This window comes from Muntiacus reevesi, chromosome 6, assembly GCF_963930625.1.
Source record: "Muntiacus reevesi chromosome 6, mMunRee1.1, whole genome shotgun sequence".
NCBI lineage: Eukaryota > Metazoa > Chordata > Mammalia > Artiodactyla > Cervidae > Muntiacus > Muntiacus reevesi.
In genome coordinates, this window is record NC_089254.1 from 18,244,366 (window position 1) to 18,271,481 (window position 27,116).

Sequence of the window (27,116 nt, forward strand, 5' to 3'; positions counted from 1 at the left end):
TAAATTTGTAACCTAAGCCATAATTTGTTGGCTGACAAAATTTGCCAAAGTTAACAAAGTGGTGTGTGTGCGCGTGAAATAAGTAATTCACTATTTTTACCATCTAAATTGTTCTTTGATTTCTAGGATTCTTAATGGTATCTGTTACATTTGTCTATGGTGAAGTAATTCTTGCAAATTCTACTGGAGTTCACTTGTATCACTCAGGATATTTTTGTTACCAGCACTTGAAGCTATAGATATTTTCAATTAAATAGTTTAGTACAGAACAACTATATTTTTTTTTACATGGAAATAATTTTAGTCATTTTTAAAGAAAGCACTTATACTTATTTATTAATAGTTATGAGTTCAAGATTGGGTTATTTCTTTTTCTGTTTGCCTCTCCTGGATTTTGGCAGTTCCTACTTTTTGCTATTAATACTTAGTCTTGGAATTGCAGTTTTTATATACTAGTGTGTGAGCTATAACTTCAGAGAATTCCCATATCACCCCCGATTCTAACAAGTAAGTTCCTCCGTTCCTCTTGAACCCAACACTAATACATTAGTTCTATATGTAGACTGAGTCATTCTAAAAAGTGTAATTAATGAGGCAATCAATAAGGATTTGGTCATTTCCAAATAGCATCTACTCAGTATTATCTTCTAACAAATACAACATATAAAATCTTTTCCTTTTGCATTTTTTTTTGAGCTGAAAGATAGCTTGAGTTTACAATTAATTGAAATCAACTACAAATCTGAACTACTTCAGTGTCACAAACTTGTTCTTAATTTATTAGATTGAAAGAAAGAAAGTGAAAGTGAAGTTGCTCTGTTGTGTCCAACTCTTTGCGACCCCATGGACTGTAGCCTACCAGGCTCCTCAGTCCCTGGAGTTTTCCAGGCAAGAGTACTGGAGTGGGTTGCCATTTCCTTCTCCCAGGGATCTTCCCGACGCAGGGATCAAGCCCGGGTCTCCCCCATTGCAGGCGGATGCTTTACCATCCGAGCCACCAGGGAAGCAATTATTAGATTGAAATATCTGTGTATATATACATCTTTATATTCATACGCCACGAAGGTGTACATGAAGATAGAAGGTAGTGAATTATGATTTGCCTTTATATTCACATAGCGTTTGATTCTAGTTGTACACTAGAAATCATAATTTGCAAGTTTACCATGGCATGGACTTGTAAAGATGCAGTAGTTAGGTTGAAATTTAATATGAACTAGGAAGACATTAATACTATAACTCTTCACTATCAAAAGCCTAGATTACTGGCAATCTGAAGTTGCTTTAAAAAAACCTAAATTAAGCCAAAAAGACTATAGTTAACCAAAATTGAGCCCATGTACTTATCAGCAGCTCTCATTTCCTTGGTCTTTTAACTGTCAATTTGCACAGGTTTGAGTGATCTGTTTTCTGAATCCACAATGAATTATTGTTGGGGAGATGCTACTTAGACAAATAACACTGTGACAATATCAGAAAGTAGTGACGGATATTTTTTCAGCAAGTGAGGACCTAAAATAGTTGATTACAACAATTCAGACAGCATGGCAGACTGATGATACTCATTTCCAGACACAAAAGGCTGGCACAACTGTTAGACATGTAGCAGTATCTGTTACTCGTGTTTGTGACCCTGGGATGACAAAGATAGAGTAAACCATATCTAATAGATTTCTCGATGAAGCAAAGAATGTGATTCTCTTTAAATTTCACATTGAAGATGACTGAAATACTAGTTTCCATGCTTGAAGGAGTATACGCTTAGCCATCTAGAAATCTCTAGCTTCTCATAACTCAGAAATGCTTATACTCTGAAGGGTCCTGTATGTGTTTAATGTAACTGAAACCTTAACTACTAAAAGGTAAATAAGTTCAATTGAGAACATAAAATTGTACAGACTTGCTATTTAGTTTTATGTAATGTTTGATGTTAGCTATTTGTCTATTATTTTTTCTTAATAATAGAAAAATAGGTACTAAAACATTTTAACTACTTTTAAATATATTTTGGATAGTTATATAATACTGGCACAACAAATAAAGTACCATTTATTATTCCATTTGATTTGATTTTTTGTATAGCTAGAATTATCATAATAAACATTGTTATTCAAGTCCATCTCTTGAATCTAAGCAAAGGTTTTTGGAAAAGTACTCAAGTTTATTAGGTTTATAAGAAGAAAGTTGTAGAGGAACGCGTACATAAACTTAGGACATAGAATTTTGTTTTAAACTTCTTTATACCTGAAGAACTTAGCTAATTTGCTAAATTTTTGAAACTCTTGATTCCTGAAATGGGAGATTGGGTTTTGTAGCATGATATGAAATTTTTCTATAAATGTAAATTTGCAGTTCCCTTGATTGTGAAAATAAATTGCTTTTCTTTGCATGTTTATCACAGTAACTCCTTCCCCCTTTTTTCTAACAAAAGTTATTGAATAGTTGTTTTGTACTTTATTTAAGTAACATGTTACTTAAATATGTTGTCTGTAAAATATCCTCTTTGCTTTCCTAGTTATAAATTCCTCAACTTTTTGTGTTTTAAATCAGTAAGAGTAACTTATACATTGAGAATGTGACAGATTGGTTTGGAGAAAGTATTGTTTTTTTAACTTAAAAAAAGGAACACAAAATGAGAAATATAATCCTTTCTATAAAATATATACAACTTTGTTATTTGTTGTTAAATTTTCATCTTGTTATTCCAATTAATGCAAAATTCATTTTGAAAAACACTGAAATAATACAGATCTTTCTTCATTGTCAGCAGGATGAGATTGTCTGAAACGAAGAATAGGTATGGTAGTTTTCTTAGATTTTGTACCTCATAGGTGGCAAAGACACTATCAAACATTTGCTAATAAGCTTTAAAATGTACTTAGGAGGTACTTTGAAAACCCAAATACACTGGAAGTGGCAGGTAAATTTTTCAGAAAATTTGTATTTTAGAAAATAATATAATTCTGAGTATGGTTTTTATTTGCTATAGATTATGTTAGCATGCTGAAAACATTGGAAATTTTTTTAGAATCTACCTTAACTTAGAGAGTGATGAGATACACAAATCGTATAGAATTAAGCTTAGTGTGGCCTATTAGAATTCATTAGATTAAAAAATTTTTTTTAAATAATCATAATGTATTAGATTATATTCAATGTTTAATTATTTGTATCTTATATTATTTAATACTTTAAAGCTAATAGACAAGTGATTATTATTGAAGTTCAAAATTGAAAATCTTAATGTTAGTTTTGAACACATGGCTATACACATAAATTTATTCCTATGGTCTTAACACTTCTACCATCAACGTGTTCTGAATGATATTTGCTTTGTTTGTTAATTTTGTTGTTTTGGTATTTTGTTTTTCCTAAAACATTTATTTCAGGTTTAGATTGTCTTTTTCGTAAACATTAATTCAATAATCTTGTCAGCTAAGGATAGAATTAACAGTGTTACAGTTGAAATATATAGTAGTTTACTGGTTTTTTGTTTTCTGAAAAAGGTGTTTTTTAATTTTATTTAGATACACCATAAATCTGTTTACCCTGCAGGTGTGATGAATGCAGACTGTGCTACCATTTTGGTTGTTTGGATCCTCCTTTGAAAAAATCTCCTAAACAAACAGGCTATGGATGGATATGTCAGGAGTGTGATTCTTCATCTTCTAAGGTAAGGAGGGAAAACCTATAGGAAAAATCTTGTTTCTCTTTATTTTGATAGCTTTTCTACATCTCACCATCAGCTTCCTCAGTTTAAAAATAATTGGAATATGAAGGACCAACATTTTAATCTGATGCACTTTAAGAAAACATTGCTTTGGTGATTTTATTGCCCTTAAATTAACGAGTAAAGAATTCTACTGAAATATATAAATTTTCTCTATGAAATATTTTAGCTGTGTTGTGTAGCATGTTAGATAGTCATCTAGTAACCAAAATTTGTCATCTTCTGCTTATTTACCAACCCTAGGGAATAACCAATAAAACCCAATTTAATTTTATAGATGACTTATCTTAAGGTAAAATCAGTATATTATGAATTTTTTATAAGGTGTGTTCTTTGAGAAAACTAGTTTTTATATGCTAAAATTTTTTATGACAATTATTTTAGATAGTAGAAAGGATGAAATACCTAATAACTTTGTTTCATAGTTTATCTGGAAAGTAAACTATTGAAATGATATCTTTTGAATATCAATATTATAACCTTAGACTTCTCTGGTAGCTCAAACCTTAAATTGTGGTGATCAGCATTTTAAGATTACTATGTGTTTTATTTAATGTGTGAGTGAATAGCTGTACTCCTGATGGTTTGACTCACTTGACAGATATATTGAATATATTTGAACTAAGACAATACAATTAGGTTAAACAAGTTATTCTTCTTTAAATAGACAACAAAAGCTGACTGTCTATTGTAATATAAACTTCAAGCCATCTTTCCTAAATGCCACTTAAGTGCATTTGTTTTTCTTAGGGTGAATTAAAATTGACACTTAATTCCTGTCTGATTATGGAATCAAAAATACTCATTTTATTAGTTAAATGATTTAAAATCGCTTACCACAGATGCCATCTGTAAAAGTTTCTGTATTAAAAATTGCAGAAAAGCATTTGACTTTTGGGAAAAAAGTTCTTTATTGCTTTCTCAAATAATGAAATTTATTAAAATTTTACATATTTTATATATGATTACTAAAATAGAATATTGTGCATTTTATTTAATAATCAAGCTTTTTTACTCAAGGTTTTAAACTATATGATATCAAGAATAATTTTCCAGCTATTAAGACCCATATTTAAGATGGAGCATATTTAATATCAAAATATTTTATTACATGATTTAAAAATACTTTCTAGAAATTATATTTAAATGAAAAAATAGTGTACTGTAGATTTTAAATTGTCATCTTAGGGACTGTTTGTGATGTAATTTTTCTAAGTGTGTTTTTTGTTTGGGATTTTCTTCTACCCTCAAAAAGCAATTAGGAAAGCAATTTTTGAAAAAAATTTTATTGAATTTTATAAACAAGTCTTTTTGTATACATTCTTTTAAAAATGTTTTATGCTGCTCTAATAATGTAGCATTGTATTAAATCCAGAATGCCTTTGTTGAGGCATTGAGTTGAATTGTTCCCGTATTTTGTTTTTCCCCTCTGAGAGAATAAGATCTTTGGAATCTGAATGGAAATCTATTAGTAAGATACATTGTTAGAAAAGTTGCATTGTACTTGTACTCTGACCTGTTATTGAACGAAAACCAGATGTAAACAGCCAGCATTTTCAAAATTTCATCTAAATATGGTATCTCACTGCTGAATGTCACAGCAGTTTATGTAAAAATTACAGCAGTGAAATGGATTTGTATTTTTATCATATCAAGATGAACATTGCATACTTCTACTTTTTCCTATGTAAAATTAATCTATATAATAATTAAGCTGAAAGTTGTGTTAGCGTTAGTTGCTCAATCGTGTCCAAATCTATGGGAATTTCATGGACTTTAGCCTCTGTCCATGGAATTCGTCCACCAAGAATACTGGAGTGGGTCACTATCCCCTTCTCCAGGGGATCTTCCCGACCCAGGGATCGAACCAGCATCTATTATGTTTCCAGCATTTGCAGGAGGATTCTTTACTACTAGCACCACCAGGGAAGCCTAATTCATCCCTTTGGATACTTGTGTTAAATCAGCTCTGTTTTTGCTCACTTTGAAAACTTTCATTCCTGATCAGCAGGTAGTAAATTTCTGTTTACATTTTCTCTTGTAAGGTGTGGACTACTGTTGGGTTATAGGAAGAAAACATTGATAGATAATGTCAGGTTTATAATTCAGTAAATTGCTGCAGAAACTCTCAAATTAAGAAAGCAGTATATTAACATCTGTCAAGATGTTAGTATCATTTGGGGGCCTAAAAGAAATCCAGAATAAAAGTTAATACGTTTTGCTTGGCCTTTTTTTTTTTTTTTAACAATAATTATTTTTATTTATTTATTTATTTATTTTTTATAAAATATTATTTTATTAATTGCAGGCCAATCACTTCACAACATTTCAGTGGTTTTTGTCATACATTGACATGAATCAGCCATAGAGTTACACATATTCCCCATCCCGATCCCCCCTCCCACCTCCCTCTCCACCCGACTCCTCTGGGTCCTCCCAGCCCACCAGGCCCGAGCACTTGACTCATGCATCCCACCTGGGCTGGTGGTCTGTTTCACCATAGATAATATACATGCTGTTCTTTCAAAACATCCCACCCTCACGTTCTCCCCCGGAGTTCAAAAGTCTGTTCTGTACTTCTGTGTCTCTTTTTCTGTTTTGAGTATAGGGTTATTGTTACCATCTTTCTAAATTCCATATATATGTGTTAGTATGCTGTAATGTTCTTTACCTTTCTGGCTTACTTCACTCTGTATAATGGGCTCCAGTTTCATCCACCTCATTAGAACTGATTCAAATGAATTCTTTTTAATGGCTGAGTAATATTCCATGGTGTATATGTACCACAGCTTCCTTATCCATTCATCTGCTGATGGGCATCTAGGTTGCTTCCATGTCCTGGCTATTATAAACAGTGCTGCGATGAACATTGGGGTGCACGTGTCTCTTTCAGATCTGGATTCCTCAGTGTGTATGCCCAGAAGTGGTATTGCTGGGTCATATGGCAGTTCTGTTTCCAGTTTTTTAAGAAATCTCCATACTGTTTTCCATAGTGGCTGTACTAGTTTGCATTCCCACCAACAGTGTAAGAGAGTTCCCTTTTCTCCACACCCTCTCCAGCATTTATTGCTGTAGACTTTTGGATAGCAGCCATCCTGACTGGCGTGTAATGGTACCTCATTGTGGTTTTGATTTGCATTTCTCTGATAATGAGTGATGTTGAGCATCTTTTCATGTGTTTGTTAGCCATCTGTATGTCTTCTTTGGAGAAATGTCTGTTTAGTTCTTTGGCCCATTTTTTGATTGGGTCGTTTATTTTTCTGGAATTGAGCTTCAGGAGTTGCTTGTATATTTTTGAGATTAATCCTTTGTCTGTTTCTTCAATAATCATCAATATTGTCAAAATGGCTATTCTACCCAAAGCAATCTATAGATTCAATGCAATCCCTATCAAGCTACCAACGGTATTTTTCACAGAACTAGAACAAATAATTTCACAATTTGTATGGAAATACAAAAAACCTCGAATAGCCAGAGTAATCTTGAGAAAGAAGAATGGAACTGGAGGAATCACCCTGCCTGACTTCAGACTCTACTACAAAGCCACAGTCATCAAGACAGTATGGTACTGGCACAAAGACAGAAATATAGATCAATGGAACAGAATAGAAAGCCCAGAGATAAATCTACGAACCTATGGCCAGCTTATCTTTGACAAAGGAGGCAAGGATATACAATGGAAAAAAGACAATCTCTTTAACAAGTGGTGCTGGGAAAACTGGTCAACCACTTGTAAAAGAATGAAACTAGAACACTTCCTAACACCATACACAAAAATAAACTCAAAATGGATTAAAGATCTAAATGTAAGACCAGAAACTATAAAACTCCTAGAGGAGAACATAGGCAAAACACTCTCCGACATAAATCACAGCAAGATCTTCTATGACCCACCTCCCAGAATATTGGAAATAAAAGCAAAAATAAACAAATGGGACCTAATGAAAATTAAAAGCTTTTGCACAACAAAGGAAACTATAAGTAAGGTGAAAAGACAGCCCTCAGATTGGGAGAAAATAATAGCAAATGAAGAAACAGACAAAGGATTAATCTCAAAAATATGCTTGGCCTTTATTCTCCTCTGTTGGCTTTGGTGGAATGATATTTCTTAGGTAATACTAGGTATATTTGCCATGTTCATATATTATAATGATATGAAAAGCTAAGGTAGAAATAGTTATTGCCAGGAGAAAGGAATCAGTTGCCAATAAATTTAGGTGGGGGCAAGTGAATATAAAATTGTTAATTGCCATAAATACATACATATGATAGGATTATTAATCCAATAAGTCTTGACTTTATTATTATAATAATTGTATAAAGTATGGGTGTGTAGTTGAAATGCATTGCACTTTAAACATTATTTCACTGTTAAAACATTGCCTCCAAATTTTGCATACTAGTAGAAGCTCTAAAATACTGCCATGTATACTCTGAGCAGCATAATGTATTTATATATGACTTTGTCTTTGAAGTATGGGTTTTTTTTCTGTAAGCTCTATGAGACCAAAAATCTTCTGTCACTAATCCTGCCTATTGCTTTTAATTATAGAAATTACAGAAATGAAATTATGTAAACACAAAAGTCTAACAAGATTCATCATATCTCAATCCATAATATAAAGCTCTAGCTCATGAAAGATAAAATATACCTAAGTATATTAAATTAATAATAATGTATAATTAATGATATTGATTTAATAACAATTTACCTAACAGAATGATTTTTAACTGAGATATAATTGATTTACATTATGTTAGTTTCAGATATACAACATAATGATTCAATATTTGTGTATAAAATTACTTTTATTCTATCCAAACCCACAAAGTATGATATAAGACTGTCTCTGCCCTATCAGTCCTTATCTAGGTAGTCACTGCTACTACTAAGTTGCTTTAGTCGTGTCCGACTCTTTGCGACCCCATAGACTATAGCCTGCCAGGCGCTTTTGTCCGTGAGATTCTCCAAGCAAGAATACTGGAAGAGGGTGCCATTTCCTTCTCCAAGGGATCTTCCCAACCCAGGGATCGAACCCGGGTTTCCCTCATTGCAGGCAGATTCCATACTGTCTGCTGCCAGGGAAGCCCATAGGTAATCACTAGTTTTCATGAAAAAATGACCAGCTACATGGGCTCAGATATAAACATTACATGTAACACACATGGAGAGACAAATCTATACACACACATACAAACACATACACAAAACATTTTCTCCTACAGACTGTGCTTCAAAGTTACTTAACTAAGGCAGTAGTTATCCAAGACAATGTGACTTGTTTGTGTTCAGTGGGGCTAGTTCTTTCCTACCGATCACCAGCATTAGGTTTTTTCCCTTGTGCTTTGCTATGTTGTGAAAATACTGTTGCCGTTGAATGCTGTATGCCTGGAAAATCAATGCATTTTGTTCTTACTCCTCTGCCTTACCCATCTTTTATTTTTTCTTCCATCCTTACTTCCATCCATTCTCCCTAGCCAAATACCTGGATTCACCTTCAGGTTTTCTTCATCCTGTCCCAAATAGACAGTCACTTGCTTGTACAAGGACCAGCTTGTACATTTGCTAGTCACAGAATCTTGTACAGGTGTTTCCTAAAATATGTCTCCAGTTTTTCTTTACTCCTTTTCTCTACTGTTATTGCTTTTATTCTTAAATTAGTTGATGTGGTATTCACACAGATTGATTTGCGGATATTGAAAAATCCTTGCATCCCTAGGATAAATCCTACTTGATCATGGTATATGATCCTTTTGTTGCATTTGGTTTGCTAGTATTTTGTTGAGGAGTTTTGCATCAATGTTCATCAGTGATATTGGTCTGTAATTTTATTTTTTTGTGATATCTCTGTCCAATTTTGGTATCAGAGTAATGATGGCCTCCTAGAATGAGTTTGGGAGTGTTCCTTCCTCTGCAGTTTTCTGAAAGAATTTCAGAAGGATAGGTTAATTCTTCTTTAAATGTTTGATAGAATTCATCCGTGAAGCCATCAGGTCTAGGACTTTGTCTGTTGGGAGTTTTTAAATGGCAATTTCAATATCAGTGTTTATGATTGACCTGTTCATATTTTCTTTTCTATATCTTCCTGGTTTAGTCTTAGGAGACTGTACCTTTATGAGAATTTGTCCATTTCTGCTAGGTTGTCCATTTTATTAGCATATAGTTGCTTTTTGTAGTCTCTTACGATCCTTTGTATTTCAGTGGTGTCCATTGTAACTTCTTTTTCATTTCTAATTGTATTTATTTGAGCCCTCTCCCTCCTATTCCATGTTAATATAGGGCACAATTCACTAGTCTCTCTTTTTTAGGGTATACTTGATATAGATCTCAACAACTGCTTTGTATTGAAACACCCCAAATGAGGATATTTTGATATGGTTAAATGAACATGAATAAAATCCTTTTGAAAGAATAGTTATAGAAATGATATATATTCACAAGTGCCACTGAGAATTTAAGTACACATCATATATTTTACAGTGACTGTGCCAGTTATGATTCTAGCTTTTGATCCCTGTTCATGCTGTGTTTTGTGAAAAGCCAAAGGATATACATGACAGATCATTACCTGAATACTACAAAATGAGCTGTCTAGGCTTGAGACTTCCATTTGGTTCACTCTTATTTCATCATTCTAGTACTCTTTTTAGTGGTAATAAGTTGAATTCATATGCATAAAAATCTCGATTAAATCCATATGGAAGATTTCTTGGAACTGCAAATTCATGACACAATAGCTCAGGCAAGTGTGGTACTTTTTGATAATCATTTGTGTTAGAAATCCCTGAGTAGGAAAGTATGCTTTTTTTCGATTTTTGTTTCATTTTCCTTTTTTTTTTTGCATTGAGCAGTTAGAATTCTATAACTGAAATTCTTGTGTCAAAATGATATATTGAATATTTATTAGCAAATAAAATAGTCATTGAGAATTTTGGAACTACACAGAACAATCTCTCCAAGGAGTATCTTTCCACAATACATTAAACAAGCACATTTAATTGAACCTGGTGATATTGGAAATTGAATGTCTGAGCTTTATGTATTATGAAGATTTATGAAAAATATAAAATTAAAATGAGTTATCCTTTAAAGTTCTTCTAAATTTGAATCGTATAACTGACCCATAAAAGAGGACTTTTTAATATTTTTGCTATTCATTTGACCTCTGGGATTTTATCTGGCATTAGGTTAGATTTTAAGTTTCTAAATTTAGCATGGTTGACAGATAAGTCATTTTCAGGTAAAACTTATACCACTTAACTGTCTTAATTCAGTATTCTTCTAGAACTTGTATGACGTTAGTGGTTATAACAATATGTTTTATCAAATTTTCCTGAGTTTTGATTTTCCTTTTTACTGATACAGTTATGTAAAGTCTAGAGAAAAGTTGTTTACATAGTATCCTAAATTAGAATCACATAGAACAAAGCTAGTAGTTTGTAGATTTACAAAAATCTGAGAATTAAAACTGGTGTGGTTATCCTTCATGATAGCTAGAGTTAAATATTTAAACTTCAGATTTCCTCTTTGCTAGATTTCCACACTCTTCCAGTAGATCTTGTACCTTATCCTAGGCTAAATTCAGGCAGTTGCTGGTTACTCTAGAATTTTCTCTAGCAGGCATAATTGTGTAAATGTCTTTTAAGTCTTAATTTATAATAGAGTGCTCCAGATAATATTTTTATCAAGTACTTGAGACTAGTAGCAGTGTTTTGTGATTTCGATAAAAAGTAATAACCATGAACAATTCTAACTATAGTTGGTAAAAAGTGAAAGTGAAAGTTGTTCAGTCAGTCATCTCCGACTATTTGCAACCCCCTGAACTGTAGCCTACCAGTCCATGGAATTTTCCAGGCAAGAATATTGAAGTGGGTAGCCAATCCCTTCTCCAGGGGATCTTCCAGATCCAGGGATCAAACCCAGGTCTCCTGCATTGCAGGCAAATTCTTTACCCTCTGAGCCACCAGGGCGTTAACAATCTTTGTTTTGCTGAAAAATGTTACTTGGTAAAAATATTACCTGAAGATAGGGTTCAGAAGCATGTCTAGGACAATCAAGTAAATCACTTTTTGAGCCAGCAATAATGATCAATAAAAAGTTCAGTTCATTACATAAACATTCAGTTTAAACAAATAAAACACACTACTTTTTTTTAAGCTCAGTACCAACTGCAGTAGTGTGCTTTGTTTGAATTGAACATTTATGTACTGAACTGAACATTTTATTGGTCATTATTGCCTGCTCAAAAAAGTTGTTTACTTAAACTGTCTTAGACATGTTTCTGAACCCTATCTCCAGATAATATTTTTATCAAGTAACAATTTGCACCAAAACAGATTGTTTATGGTTATTCTTTATAACAGAATTGGAATCTACACTGATCTGTTAATTCTGTAATCTAGGATAATTTTCATGTGAACTCTGTAGTACACATGAATCACATTGGCATATCCCAATAAGTTATGGTCAGGTATTCTTTAAGAACCTTTTCAAAAATAGGATTTCTTTCCTCTGATAAAAATTGTTAGTTTTTATGACATACATTTTTATATATCTCAGCATCATATTTACAGAGAAAGAAAATGATTGGACCCTCTAAAATACACAAATGTTTTCTCTCAATATTTTGAAAAATTGAAAAAACTAAATCACCTTTTAAGTTATGCATTCTACAAACTGGGAAAATCAAGTCATTTTCTAATTCAGATGGTATGTGGGCTTGATATGTTTTCATAACATGCTGTGAACCCTGCTATGGAATACCGTATGATGAGAAACTGAATCAACCAAGATAAATAAAGTGCAGTAGGGTGCCATATATAGAAGTATCATTTAGAGATCACTGACTTCATTCTATCCTTTGGTTTCAAGAAAATTTGTTTTTATTTTGGAGGAAAAGTTACCTACTAAAGATCTGGTGGCTAAACTGAAGGATATTTCTTTACCACTTTAAAAAAGTTAGTAAGAATACTTTTACCTTACTAGCCAGCATTTGTAACATTAATTTGGGGTTATATAATATACCAAGGAGGAATGCAGAATATATGAATTATGTAAACTTTTTATTCTGGTATTCATATGTAATGTGAGTGTGAAGGACATTGTTCATTGCAAACTGATGGTATTGATTGAATTAAGCAAGCCCATTCTCAGAGTTGTGAGAGGAACTAACTCCTAAATAATAGGAAAGCCTTAAATTCTAGCTTCAAAAAGCAAGAGATCATGTATTCTAGAGGTACATATATTTATATAGTTACTTTCTTCTAATTTAAGCATTTAGTTTTACAGTTTCATCATTTTATAGAATTACTTATTTCTTGACGAATTGTCTTTCTAACCTATGTATTGTGGTTTCAGAAATAACCTTTTGCATAGAACTTAGACTTCTTTAAATTTAAGCTTAGAGAATTAAGGGAAGCCTGGCATGCTAAAGTCCATGGGGTCACAAAGAGTCGGACATGACTGAGCGACTGAACTGACTGAAGAGAATTAAATGTATGAACTCTGATAACTAATGAAATTGAGTTCTGATATCAAATATATTTAAGCATTCTAATCTTGATTTTCTGCTAGAATCCTATCAAGATTAAAAAGAAACTAAAAATTAGGGGATAGTGTGCTATGTTACATTTGCTATTTTGCATTTTAACACTCATTTTTAAAAATTAAATTTATTTATTTTTAATTGAAGGATAATTGCTTTACAATATTGTATGGTTTCTGTGAAACATCAACATGAATCAGCCATAAGCTACCTGTGTCTCCTCCCTCTTGAACTTCCCTCCCACCTTCCTCCCCATCCCACACATCTAGGTTGTTACAGAGCCCTGGTTTGAGGTCCTTGAGTCATACAGCAAATTCCCATTGGCTGTCTGTTTCACATATGGTAGTGTATGTGTTTCCATGTTGCTCTCTCCCTGTCCCCCACCGTTCCTGTCTCTCCCTGTCTCCCATGTCCCACTGTCTCCTTCCTCCCCACTACCCCATACCATAAGTCTGTTTTCTATGTCTGTGTCTCTATTGCCGTATGTCTGTGTCTCTATTGCACATACCCTGAGGAAACCAAAGTTAACACACTCATTTTTGACATTGTTGAAATTAGAATTTGTATCTATAAGTAGTTTGTTTCTTTAACTGATAAATTTTCTTTTTTCCATAAAAATTTGCCATGAGGTTTAGAGGTATAAACTGAGTCATTGTTGAGTAAGAAAGTAGAGTAATTTAAAATGTACAAAAAGTTGAAGTATGCAGTGTGATGTAGAGGTGAGAGCTTTATGAGCTTTTAAAAGAAGCAAACTGAGTTCAGATATTATTAATAACTATTTACAGTGTTTGTGACCTTCAGCAAGTTGCTTCACTTATGTGAGTTTCAGGTTGCTCATTTGTGAAAAGTTTAATGGCAATATTTAGAGTTTACTTTATCAAGGTGTATGTAGTCAGTAAATAACACGTCTTCTCATTCTTAAAAATAAGCAGTCATTTTAGCTGTGGAGAGAAGGATTCAAAATCAGTGATAATGTTCTGATTTTTCAAATGTAAAATGTTTTTTTAAGTAATCTGAAAGGCAGTTTGCTGTGTTTTATATTTTGTCTTTACACATTCCAAGTAAAAAATTGCCGGGATCCAGCCTCAGCAGGATCCAGGGGTACCCTCAGGATGAACGGCGTCGGTGAGAGAGAGAGAGAGAGACCAGACTAGGGTGTGCAGCAAGGTCTGGTGGTGCTTTATTTTTCACCGTAGCTTTTATACCCTAAGTTAGTACATTTCTAAGGGGAAGATAAGCACACAGAGTTAATTTAACATTACATCAGCTTGTCCTTCAGGAAACCAGGGTGTTTTCTGCATACTTCTTTGTTTATAAGAGTTTTGTACATTATCTTCTGGCCTTGGGGCCTATTGACATTTTATGACCTAGGTGATTGCAAAGCTGTTTTCTGCAGTCTTTTCTTTATTGTTCCATTTTGCCTTAAGCTTAACAGAAAACAGAAAAGTTGCAGTCTCATGGTACAGCAGGTTGCAACATAGTAAAAATACAATCCTGTTAACACAAAGGTCAGTCCTTTTGCAGAAGTTATCAATTAAATTTATCTAAAAGGCTTACCACACAAGGACTCTGCAGCTCCCCATGAGGCAGCTGCTGTTTAGCATTCCTGGTTAAAATTAACAATTATCTTATTGTTTCCATACTAGGGCTAAACTCTTATTTTTCTAAATCTTTAACTATATTAACAATAGTTTCCACTGCACAACCTCAACACATTAAGAGCAAAAATACAGCAAGCAAGCGTTGACCCAACAACCACTTTTAGAATAATATTTTTTGTGTTCTCTCATAGGGCTTCCTCACCCCTCAAAGGGCTCTGTGCCTATTAGGACCTTTTGTGTAATCAGGTTCTTTATGCTGTTTATGATTAAGGTGTTGTGAGCAGTCATGTGCATTAGTACGCATTTGCAAGCAGGCTAGAATGCCAGCAAAGGGGTCTAAATTGAAACACTCCTTTCATCCTGGATAATCTTATAGGATACCACCGTCCAGGGGACATATTGATTAAAGTTCTAAGTTGATTCTGTTTGGAGAGAGATCGGGGAAGGCCTTCTACCTGTGTCACAGAAATTAGGGTGTAGTCTAATATAGCGAGCATCAGAAAGATAGATATCATCTTTAAGGTGAGCACCAGGGCAGCTTTTCGAAATCTCTGAAGTCCTGACTTGCCTTGCTTGTCAGGTCTTCTCCTCATGACCTTGTCATGGGTGGGATCTCGTGTGCTGGCTCCCAGCAAAAAATCTTTCTTGTCTCAGAGTTCTACACTAAACAGAGTAAGGTCATGTCTAAGACATAACTTATACAGGCAAGAGTTCCCTTTTAGGGAAAAGTGTTTTTAACCAAAGACATGTTTTGTTAATAGGTGAAGAAATATTAAAGAAATTTTCCATAGACTGGAGGAATATTGTTTCCATGTCAAGGTCATGAAACCTATAAACTTGAAACTGAGATGAAAGTAAAAAGTAAATAAAATGTAAAAGTAGCAAACTACTGAAGATAGTTGTAAGATAACTTATGAATTTACTTTATCGAGGTGTATGTGGTTTGATAACAAAAGACTCATCAAGCCTAACAAATAGCTTTTAGAGAAATAAAGAAAGTGAAAATGTTAGTCGCTCAGTCATGTCTGACTCTTTACAATCCTATGGACTGTGGCTCACCAGGCTCCTCTGTCCATGGGATTATCCAGTCAAGAATACTGGAGTGGGTTGCCATTTCCTTCTCCACTGGATCTTCCTGACCCAGGGATCAAAGCTGGATCTCTCAAGTTTCAGGGAGATTCTTTACCATCTGAAGCCTCAGGGACAGGCATATATCAGCAACATACCCTTTTTTCATATTGGAATGCCTTTAAGGATGGAAATGTGGGGAGTTCTGGGCCAGCATTTTTACATTCCTTGTGGTACCTGGAAATTAAGGTTATCACCTTTTAGGGAAACTGTGTAAATACATTAAGAATTCCATAAAATTATTGTGTGCCTTCAATATGTCTCACAAACATTTGTGCCAAAAGAAAGCTTCCCATGAAGTAAATAGGTAAATTTGTACTCACTCTCAGATGCTACTAATGCTTTTCTTTCAAAAAGGTAGAATCTTAATACATGCTTTATGTGTTTAAGTTAAAGGGCAATGATTTATACATGTAAGTTCCTAAGAACCCTTTCTTGACACCTCATACCTTCCCCATTCTGCCACCTGCTCCCCTGATTCTCAGTGGAAGAAACCATTAGTAATAGACATCCTTAATCATAGTATATAAATTTCCATATTTGTTTATCTTCATGTAACTTGAAAAGTTGAATATCTCTTCTGAGAATATCAAATATGCTATTATTTTTTTTAAAATTCTTGAATTTCTGATTTTGATATTATAATTTGAGATTTTTCATTACTTGTCAATCTACCTAGCCCAAATTTCAGTGATTTCTCTTCAAAGTATAGCCTACAAACACCTGGATTAGGGTCATCTAAAGCACTGTTAGGGCTTCCGTGATAGCTCAGTTGGTAAAGAATTGGCTACCCACTCCAGTATTCTGGCGTGAAGAATTCTGTGGACTGCATGGGGTCACAAAGAGTCGGACACGACTGAGCGTCTTTCACTTTCAAAGTACTGTTAAATAGGCAGTATGGAGGGCCCATGCAGATCTACTAAATCAATATTCCTGGAATGATGCCCAGTAATCAGCATTATTATAAGCCCTACAGGTGATAATTATACTTACTAACGTTTAAGAACCTATGGGCAAAGAACCTTCTTTGACCCTAATTTCTTTTAAATTCGTTACACACAGTTTTGTCTCTAAATGAAGTATTCACTTATTGTACCTACAGAATATCATTCATTCTTAGACTTGATTCTTCCCTAATGGGACTTTCTTTCAACCTGACAAGCAGGTTCAAGGTGGACTGAGTCAGGTTCAGTCCTGTAGTATCTCTGGTTTGCTAATATTCCCTTTCTTCTTTCCTCATTCTGGAATTGTCCAGCAGTATCTCAAAGATCTTCTCTGAGCGATAGATTCTCTGTGTCCCCATCAATCTTCCTGTTACTCAGCTTCATATATTTTCTACTTTTATATAGCTGTTGATACTGTTGTACTTCCTTTTTACAAACTCCTTCCTTGCCTTCGTGCTTCCCTGGTAGCTCAGACAGTAAAGAATCCATCTGCAATGTGGGTGCCCTGGGTTTGATCCCTTGGTTGGGAAGATCCCCTGGAGGAAGGCATGGCAACCCACTCTAGTATTCTTGCCTTGGAGAATCCCCATGGACAGAGGAGCCTGGTGAGCTGCAGCCCGTGGGGTCGCAAAGTTGGACATGACTGAGCAACTAAGCACACACATATTTGCCTTCAGTGAACCTGTTTTCTTCCAGTTTTCTCCCTTTTATCAGACTTTTTTTTTTTTTTTTTTTTTTGCCTTTTGATAAGCTTCTTTTGCCTGTTCTCACTGTCTTTTCTCACTCTCCAGGTGATAGCATCCATACCTAAGGGTCACTAGTTTTGCTACAGGAATACCTGGGACTTAAGATTAGTGATCCATCTACTTACTTTCTCTGAGTCAATGTTAATCAAGAGAGAGAAAATTTCTATCTTTTAAAATATTACCTTTTAGTCTAATAATTAAGACTAATGTAGTGATAAATTTACATTACATTTACAAAAAATAAGTTTTATTTGGCCATTTCCATTATCCTATAGTCTCCATTTACTATGAAGCTTGAATAGTATATGCTTAACTAGAATACACAACAACTCGATCTCCAGGTGAAATATTAGTGTGAAGATATGATTAAATAGTCTATAATTAAGGTGTCGGGCTCTATTTGAGTTTTGTTTAACTTTAAAGCTAGAGAGTAGTAATTCAAAATAGCAAATTTTTAGTGTAATAAAAGTAATATATCCTTTATATAAATCTTGCTTTAAAAAATCCATGCTTCTTACTCTTTTTTTCTCCTTTTTTATTTTCTGGTTCAACTTTTCTGGAGAAATTTGAAGTCAGAAAAAAAAATCACATATCTTATGTGTGTTTTTAAAAATTTTTTAGAGATGTAATGCATGGTTATTATAGAATATTTGCAAAATTTTAAAAACATTAAAAAAAATATTAAAAATTACCTGCAGTTTATAGTACCTAAATGTAATTCCATATCTGCTCATGTTTCTGTGGTATATTCTATCTCAACCTACTCCCTAAAAATTACAATCACACTGTACATTCTATTATATACTTTTTACTTCTTGTAACTGCATTATATGACAACTTCCCATAGTGTTAAATACTCTTTTCTAATGAGATTTTTAAAGTACAGTACAATATTCTTTGCTCAGATAGACTGTTGGTGTAGTTTCTGGATCAAAAAAAAAATGAGCATTTTAAAAATAAGAAAGAACCCTACTAGTAATAATATTAGTAATTAACATTCATTGAGTACCTCTATGTGCCTAGCATTATGTAAGCACTTAAAATGTATGATCTCATTTAATCCTCACTATATGGTATATTACTGGTTTTATGGTAGCTACTATTTTTATCTCCTTTTTGTAGATTAAAAAAGATGAGGTTCAAAGAAGTTAAGTTTTACACAGCAAATATGTGGTATAACAGTGTTTCAAACCCAGATCTGCCTGATTCAAAGTCTTGTTTTAGAAATTTGATTCTCTATTCCTTGTTGCAAGAGGTTCTCAAATTAGATTTTGTCCTAAAGCCACTTTAGATTTTCATCATATAGAAACTCAGTTAATTTTTCTTTTACAAGTAAACACTGCTAGTAATAGGAAAAGGAAAAGTGTTAAATAGGATCTGTTCCGATCTTTTTAATGAATAGGAGACTAAAGGTAATTCTTAAATAAATCAATTAAGGATGTTCCCCCATAAGCTATTAAAAGATGGACTATAATTCCTCAAGGCCCTGTCTTTATAAAATTCAGTGAAATAAGTGTCTATGTTTAGGGAGGCGCCGCTTGACAACATAGATGACTTATGTTGTCCTGGCAGAATCTAATCTACTGTAGTTGGAGGGAGGTGAGGGAAGGGATCTAAAGTTAAAAAATTTTTACTAGGCACTAAGTGCTGTGTTTTAGCTGAGTCAGTTATTGCTGCCTAATGTTTGTCACGAGATGTAAAAGTTTGAAAGTCTGTACTGTAAAGAGAACCTAAGACCCACCACATGCAATCTTTTTGCAAAGATAGTTTAAGAATATTTGGATTTGTACCATGTCAGCTACTTTATGTATAAACTGGAAGGTTTTCTATATTTTTTCAATGTTAGTGTAATTTTACAGTAAAAGATCTTATTCAAAAGCAAATACCTTTGTTTGTTGCTGGATCAAAACTATTTATTATGCAGTTTAGACTCATATGGGTTAGTTCTTCTGTTAATTCTTTTGTTGTTCTTTAACCAAAGAGTATGAAATTGTTACCTCATCTGTAAAAAGTTTAAAAATGTTTCATTTCTTCTTGACAGATAAAGATCCATCTATGTAGCTTTTTATTCCACTGTATCTTGACCTGTGATCTAGCTCAGCCATCTACTTTCTTTTGTGATTTCAGACTTCTACAGGTTTAGTTAGCTTTAATAAATTGTTCTCTTTTTTCCTTTGGACCATATTCATATGCTAAATTTAAACTCTAGTCATCTAAGATGCAATCTATTTTAATGTTTTCTCTGAAGGTTTCTTAAAGGTTTATGTTGCAGTGTTATATTGTCATTGAAGTTAAGTTGGTTTTTTGTTAAATGTACCTTTGATAATGGCTACAAATGATTATCTGCTTCGCTGGTTTGAAAACTCTTTAAGGTATGCCTATAGAGGTTAAAAAATTTTAAGAATCACTTTGAAAAGTTCAAAATGCATCAGAGCATTTTTTTCAGTTCACTTTTGTGTTCCTGAGGGACTGGACTGTTTTTTCAACTTCTAAAAACAAAAATAGTATTCTAAAATTCTGTTTTTAAAATATAGATTAGCAGATATTTGTGATCCAGTTTCTGAAGCATAGATATATAGGATGTGTGTGTGTGTGTGTACATTAGTCACTCAGTGGTGTCTGACTCTTTGTGACCCTACGGACTGTGTAACCTGCCAGGCTCTTCTGTCCATGGAATTCTCCAGGCAAGAATGCTGGAGTGGGTTGCCATTTCCTTCTCCAGAGGATTTTCCCAACCCAGGGATCGAACCAGAGTTTCCTGTGTTGCCAGCAGATACTTTACCAAATGAGCCACCAGGGAAGCCAATAAGATACATATATAATAAGAGGATATATAGTAATATATATAATATAAGATAAGATAATAATATATATAGTCTAAAGCAAATCATGAACTTGAGATGTTTCAGCATTATTTTCTTATTTTAATGCAACAGTTTCAAGAAAAAAATTGTTACTTAATAACTAAATTCAAACTTTATTCCAGGATCCAGTCATTAGTTTACTTACCATTAGTCAGTTTATCTCCACTTCATGCCATTTTAGGATTATGAGTGAAGTAGATATTTTTAGAAAGTTTTCTTTTCTCTTTTAAAGAAGATAAAGTGGTGTATAATTTAGACACCTTCCAACCCTTTCCCTGTGACATTTAGTGACGATGTGGAAGCTTTACCCTGTATACCGCATAAATACTATATTAAGTATAATCTTATTCTCCATTTCTCTTTGACTGCTTCTTTTTGAGTTCTACTACTCAATATCTAATTTTTGCTATGAGATAAACTTTGTTTATTCATGACTACGGTTCCCAAATCCTCCAGTTTTCTCTTTTTTCGTAGTCTTTAACCTCTTCTTGTTTTTCCCAGACTTAGAGAAAGCAGCATTTGGAAACATGACATTCTATATATTTATCAACTGTATTGTGTTCCTTCATTAGTAAAAAGCTTCCATAAGATAGAAACCTCCCTCAGTCAGTTCAGTCGCTCAGTTGTGTCCAACTATTTGCAACCCCATGACTGCAGGACACCAGGCCTCCCTGTCCATCACCAACTCCTGGAGCTTGCTCAAGCTCATGTCCATAGAGTCAGTGATGCCATCCAGCCATCTCATCCTCTGCTGTCCCCTTCTCCTCCTGCCTTCAATTTTTCCCAGCAACAGGGTCTTTTCCAATGAGCCTGTTCTTCACATCAGGTGGCCAAAGTATTGGCGCTTCAGCTTCAGCATCAGTCCTTCCAATGCGTATTCAGGATTTCCTTTAGGATTGACAGCTTTGACCTCCTTGAAGTCCAAGGGACTCTCAAGAGGTTTCTCCAACACCACAGTTCAAAAGCACCAATTCTTCAGTGCTCAGCTTTCTTTATAGTCCAACTCTCACATCTATACATGACCACTGGAAAAACCATAGCTTTGACTAGATGGATCTTTGTTGACAAAGTAATGTCTCTGATTTTTTAATATGCTGTCTAGGTTGGTCATAACTTTCCTTCCAAGGAGTAAGCAACTTTTAATTTCATAGCTGCAATCACCATCTGCAGTGAGTTTGGAGCCCAGAAAAATAAAGTCAGCCACTGCTTCCACTATTTCCCCATGTATTTGCCATGAAGTGATGGGACCAGATGCCATGATCTTAGTTTTCTGAATGTTGAGCTTTCAGCCAACTTTGTATCTCTCCTTTTTCACTTTCATCAAGAGGCTCTTTAATTCTTCTTCGCTTTCTGCCATAAGGGTGGTATCATCTGTGTATCTGCGGTTATTGATACTTCTCCCAACAATCTTGATTCCAGCTTGTAGTTCATCCAGCCTGGCATTTCTCATGATGTACTCTGCATATAATTAAATAAGCAGGGTGGCAATATACAGTCTTGACCTACTCCTTTCCTGATTTGGAACCAGACTGTTGTTCCATGTCCAGTTCTAACTGTCGCTTCTTGACCTGCATACAGGTTTCTCAGGAGACAAGTCAGGTGGTCTGGTATTCCCATCTCTTGAAGAATTTTCCACAGTTTGTTGTGATTCACACAGTCAAAGGCTTTGGCATATTCAATAAAGCAGAAGTATATGGTTTTCTGAAACTCTCTTGCTTTTTCGATGATCCAACAGATTTTGGCAATTTGATCTCTGGTTCCTCTGCCTTTCCTAAATCCAACTTGAACATCTGGAAGTTCACCGTTCACGCACTGCTGAAGCCTGACTTGATGAATTTTGAGTATTACCTTGCTAGTATGTGATATGAGTGCTATTGTGCAGTAGTTTGTACATTCTTTGGCATTGCCTTTCTTTGGGACTGGAATGAAAACTGACCTTTTCCAGTCCTGTGGCCACTGCTGAGTTTTCATCTGTTTGTTTCCAAGGCAAACCATTCAATATCACAGTTATCCAAGTCTATGCTCCAACCAGTAATGCTGAAGAAGCTGAAGTTGAATGATTCTATGAAGTCCTACAAGACCTTCTAGAACAAACACCCAAAAAAGATGTCCTTTTCATTATAGGGGACTGGAATGCAAAAGTAGGAAGTCAAGAGATACCTGGAGTAACAGGCAAATTTGGCCTTGGTGTAAAGAATGAAGCAGGTCAAAGGCTAACAGGGTTTTGCCAAGAGAATGCACTGGTCATAACAAACACCCTCTTCCAACAACACAAGAGAAAGCTACACATGGACATCACCAGGTGGTCAGTACCGAAATCAGATTGATTATATTCTTTGCAGCCAAAGATGGAGAAGCTCTATATAGTCAATGAAAACAAGACCGGGAACTGACTGTGACTCAGATCATAAACTCCTTATTGCCAAATTCAGACTTCAGTTGAAGAAAGTAGGGAAAACCACTAGACCATTCAGGTATGACCTAAATCAAATCCCTTATGATTATACAGTGGAAGTGAGAAATAGATTCAAGGGATTAGATCTCAAAGAGTGCCTGAAGAACTATGGATGGAGGTTCATGACATTGTACAAGAGGCAGTGATCAAGACCACCCCCAAGAAAAAGAAATGCAAAAAGTCAAAATGGCTGTCTGAGGAGGGCTTACAAATAGCTGAGAAAAGAAGAGAAGCTAAAGGCAAAGGAGAAAAGGAAAGATATACCCATTTGAATGCAGAGTTCCAAAGAATAGCCAGGAGAGATAAGAAAGCCTTCTTCAGTGATCAATGCAAGGAAATGGAGGAAAACAATAGAATGGGAAATACTAGAGATCTCTTCAAGAAAAATAGAGATACCAAGGGAACTTCTCATGCAAAGATGGGCACAATAAAGGACAGAAATGGTATGGACCTAACAGAAAATATTAAGAAGAGGTGGCAGAAAAACTATACAGAAAAGATCTTCATGACCCAGATAACCACGATGGTGTGATCGCTCACCCAGAGCCAGACATCCTGAAATGCGAAATCAAAGGGGCCTTAGGAAGCATAACTATGTACAAAACTAGTGGAGGTGGTGGAATTCTAGTTGAGTTATTTCAAAACCTATAAGATTCTGCTGTGAGATTGCTGCACTCAACATGGCAGCAAATCTGGAAAACTCAGCGGGAACCTCCCTAAGATTAAGGCCACATAGAGTTAGTTGCTTTTTTTTTTTTTTTTAAATAACGCACCATGGCAATTTGAGGGCTTGTGGCATGGAAATCCTGCAGTCTGAAATAAACACATTAAATAAAGAATGTAAAAGGAGACAATAGAAATGGTCATATCTGTTCACTATCTTAAATGTGTGAAGGACTATCCAGACTACTATTTTTAAAAGGCTGATTTTCCATTTTAGTCCAATCCAAATAAATTTTGTTCCTGAATTCAACAAGATGCCCGTAGAAAGCAACTTGATTTTTTTCATTCCAGTACCTTTAAACAAGCTCTTCTGAATTTTCTTTTTTGGGGTGACTTATGGCTTTTCCAGTCTTCTGAGGTATTATTAATAATGGTTCTCTTTTTTAATATAGAAAATCTAGTCCAATTTAATGTGAAGGTTTCAGACTCTCAACCAGTTCAGAGTTTCTCCTCTCACCAGCTCCAGGCCTGCTTCAAGCTGGGAAGTCTACAGTTTGAAAAGGGCACATCGTGGACTTTGACTCCTGTGCCTGCTTCCTTTTGTGAGGTTAGTGGTTCCTTACTGCTTAGGGCTTCCCTACTGCTGTTTCCTTGAAGTGAGAGAGGTGTTCTTTGGTGGGTTACGTAGAACTCATTTTCAGAAGTCTTTAAGTCTTTAGTCTTTTGGCTCCTCCCTGATTGGCATAGGCGCACTCCCACTAGGCTGCCCCTCTTTGGCTAGATCCCTTTCTAAACAACAGAGTCTTGCTGTCTTTCGTGGGTCTTTCTCATTTGTCCTGTAAGCTAAGAAGAGCAGTCATTCCCCCTGCAGTACTGCATCTTTGCTGCTCTGCCTTTACAACTGATAGATGCATCACCACCTCATCTGAGTGTCCCTCAAAACTCTGAGGGGACAGGTTCTCTGAATACGTTTCCAAAGCATCTCCCACCAATCTCAGTGTCCTTGGAACTCCTAAGAAACAAACACTCTGAATACTTTTCAGAAAGACTGTCTCATATAGGGACTTACTACGGAGTACATCTTTTAAAGAAATCCTTACTCTCAAATGTCACTTTTCCTCATTCTTCAAGCTTCTCCTTTGATGAATCTTTGTATGTGTGAGTCTTTGAAGATAGTATTTTCTAAAGTATTTTATCACTGAATATTTTTAAAACATGAAATTTTAGACTGTTTATGAGAGACCAAGAGATAAAATGTCACCTATCCTTTACTTTTTAGTCTTTTTGTGTGAGAAGGTCAGATCATTCTCAAACCATCATGACTCAAAACCATCATTCTTTTTTCTTAATTCATCCACTTCTTCACTTTCTGCCAGTTTCTTCAAGTCTTCTCAAGACCCCCAGAACATCACCTTCTTTCTGATTTTATCTACCTCTCCTTTTTGAAGCTATGATTTGGCATTTTAATGGATGCTTTTAAAAAACATTAGAGTCCTCTGTTATAATTCGTTAACTTTCTCTGCATTCACTGTATTGTTTCATCTTAAATGTGTGTGTGTGTGTGTGTGTGTGTGTGTTTTCTCTCTTCTGCCTAAAAATAACTGGAGGAATTTGTAGACTTAGATTCACTACAAGTTTTATGGTTCCTAAGTTAAACCAAGCCTCATTGCTGTTTTTTGTGAGTTCCTTATCAGATTTCCTTTAGCAGCTATTTCTGATATTTGCCACACATGTCAAGTCTCAGTTTTATTTACAGCACCCTCGTTTTTTCTAGATAACTCTGTCTCTTACTTTACTGAGGAAAAAGGGGCCATAACCTTATCTTATCGCATCCCAACCTTAGAAAGTCTTTTGTTACTTTTTCTACTTCAACTTTTGTTACTTTCAAAATACCTCAATCTCTTTTTTTCTTTTCAGAAGAAAAAAACAAATGTCACTTTTGTTCTTTATTACAAAAATCTTTCTCTTCAAAATATAAGTCTCTGTTTTCATCAAGTCCCCCTACCAAGTTTTTCCAATCAGTCTTTTGAAAGATCACTTTTTACCTATCCTTCCAGATTGCAAAACTCGAAAAGAAGCTCTTCATTGTGTGGACAATTAAAACTCTGACAGATGTCAGAGTTTTATCCCGGACTTTCAAGGATGTCTATAATCTGGCCTCATGCTAATATTCCATATATATCTTTTCCTGTCTCATTGTCTCTCTCCCTACTCCCTTCTCTTTCCCTTTCACAGATATCATCAGAGTGTCATGTTTGTTTGTTTAGTGAAATATTCAGCTAAGTCCTAATTTTCCAAGCAGTCTTTAGGACTAAACTAAAATTCTTTTGCATTTTGCTAGACTATTCATTTGACATTTGGTAGATGTTTCTTTGTATTGTTATTCATCTTTTTATGTCTTGGCTCTTCTTACCAGCTACATTGCAAACTCTTAGAGAATATTTTTTTTCATAATTATTTAAGACAGGAACCTGAATGTTACACATGGTTTTTTCAAAGACGGATTTAAAATCACTCTGGTAATGCTTCACTGCTAGCTCGTTTCCTGTTTGTTGTTATTGAAATTATTTTTTAAACTTTCATGTTGCTGAATGGCAGTAGAAGTGGTACAGATTCTAGTTTTTCCCTTAGGTGCCCAAGACTATTTTTTGAGCAATAAATGGATGTCTGAAACATAAATTTTTCCAATGATGACCCAAATATGCAGAAAAGACCTAGAATAAGAGACATAAGAGAAGAATGTCTCTTCAGCAAGGTTAAAATACTGTCCTTTCTTAGAATTGTTTCTGTCTAGGTCAGAAGTGCCTATTGATTATGGTAAATTGCCTTGAAATAGAGATACAGTTTTAAGTTAAAAAGAAACTGTCTCCTCCAGAATGAAGAACAGGAGTTCTTTGAGATTTTAAAGACAATCTGAAAGAAAATGTATATTTCAATATTTTGTGTAAATATTTAAGAAGTGTAACATTTGATAAGAAACAGTAGCTCTTTTCTTTATGTAGATATCTTCTTTGTCTTGATGGACCTACCAATATGTCTGCAATAGGAACCTCATTTTGTTGAATAAAAATCTGTATGCTATTCATGGCTAACAAACACATGAAAAGATGTTCAACATCACTCATTATCAGAGAAATGCAAATCAAAACCACAATGAGGTACCATTACATGCCAGTCAGGATGGCTGCTATCCGAAAGTCTACAAGCAATAAATGCTGGAGAGGGTGTGGAGAAAAGGGAACCCTCTTACACTGTTGGTGGGAATGCAAACTAGTACAGCCGCTATGGAGAACAGTGTGGAGATTCCTTAAAAAACTGGAAATAGAACTGCCATATAACCCAGCAATACCACTTCTGGGCATACACACCGAGGAAACCAGATCTGAAAGAGACACGTGCACCCCAGTGTTCATCGCAGCACTGTTTATAATAGCCAGGAC

At 34.7% G+C, this 27,116-nt stretch overlaps 1 protein-coding gene across 3 annotated transcripts in view; it reads left to right on the forward strand.

Moving 5' to 3' along the window:
• Positions 1–27,116, forward strand: part of PHF14 (PHD finger protein 14) — a 204,253-nt gene that overhangs the window by 134,070 nt on the left and 43,067 nt on the right. For 2 of the 3 annotated variants that reach the window (XM_065939050.1, XM_065939049.1), the window contains exon 17: positions 3,556–3,673. In XM_065939050.1, the coding sequence (XP_065795122.1) occupies positions 3,556–3,673 (118 nt within the window). Of the gene's footprint in view, positions 1–3,555; positions 3,674–26,678; positions 27,030–27,116 lie in introns of those variants that run through there. The other variant, XM_065939051.1, reaches the window with a different exon arrangement.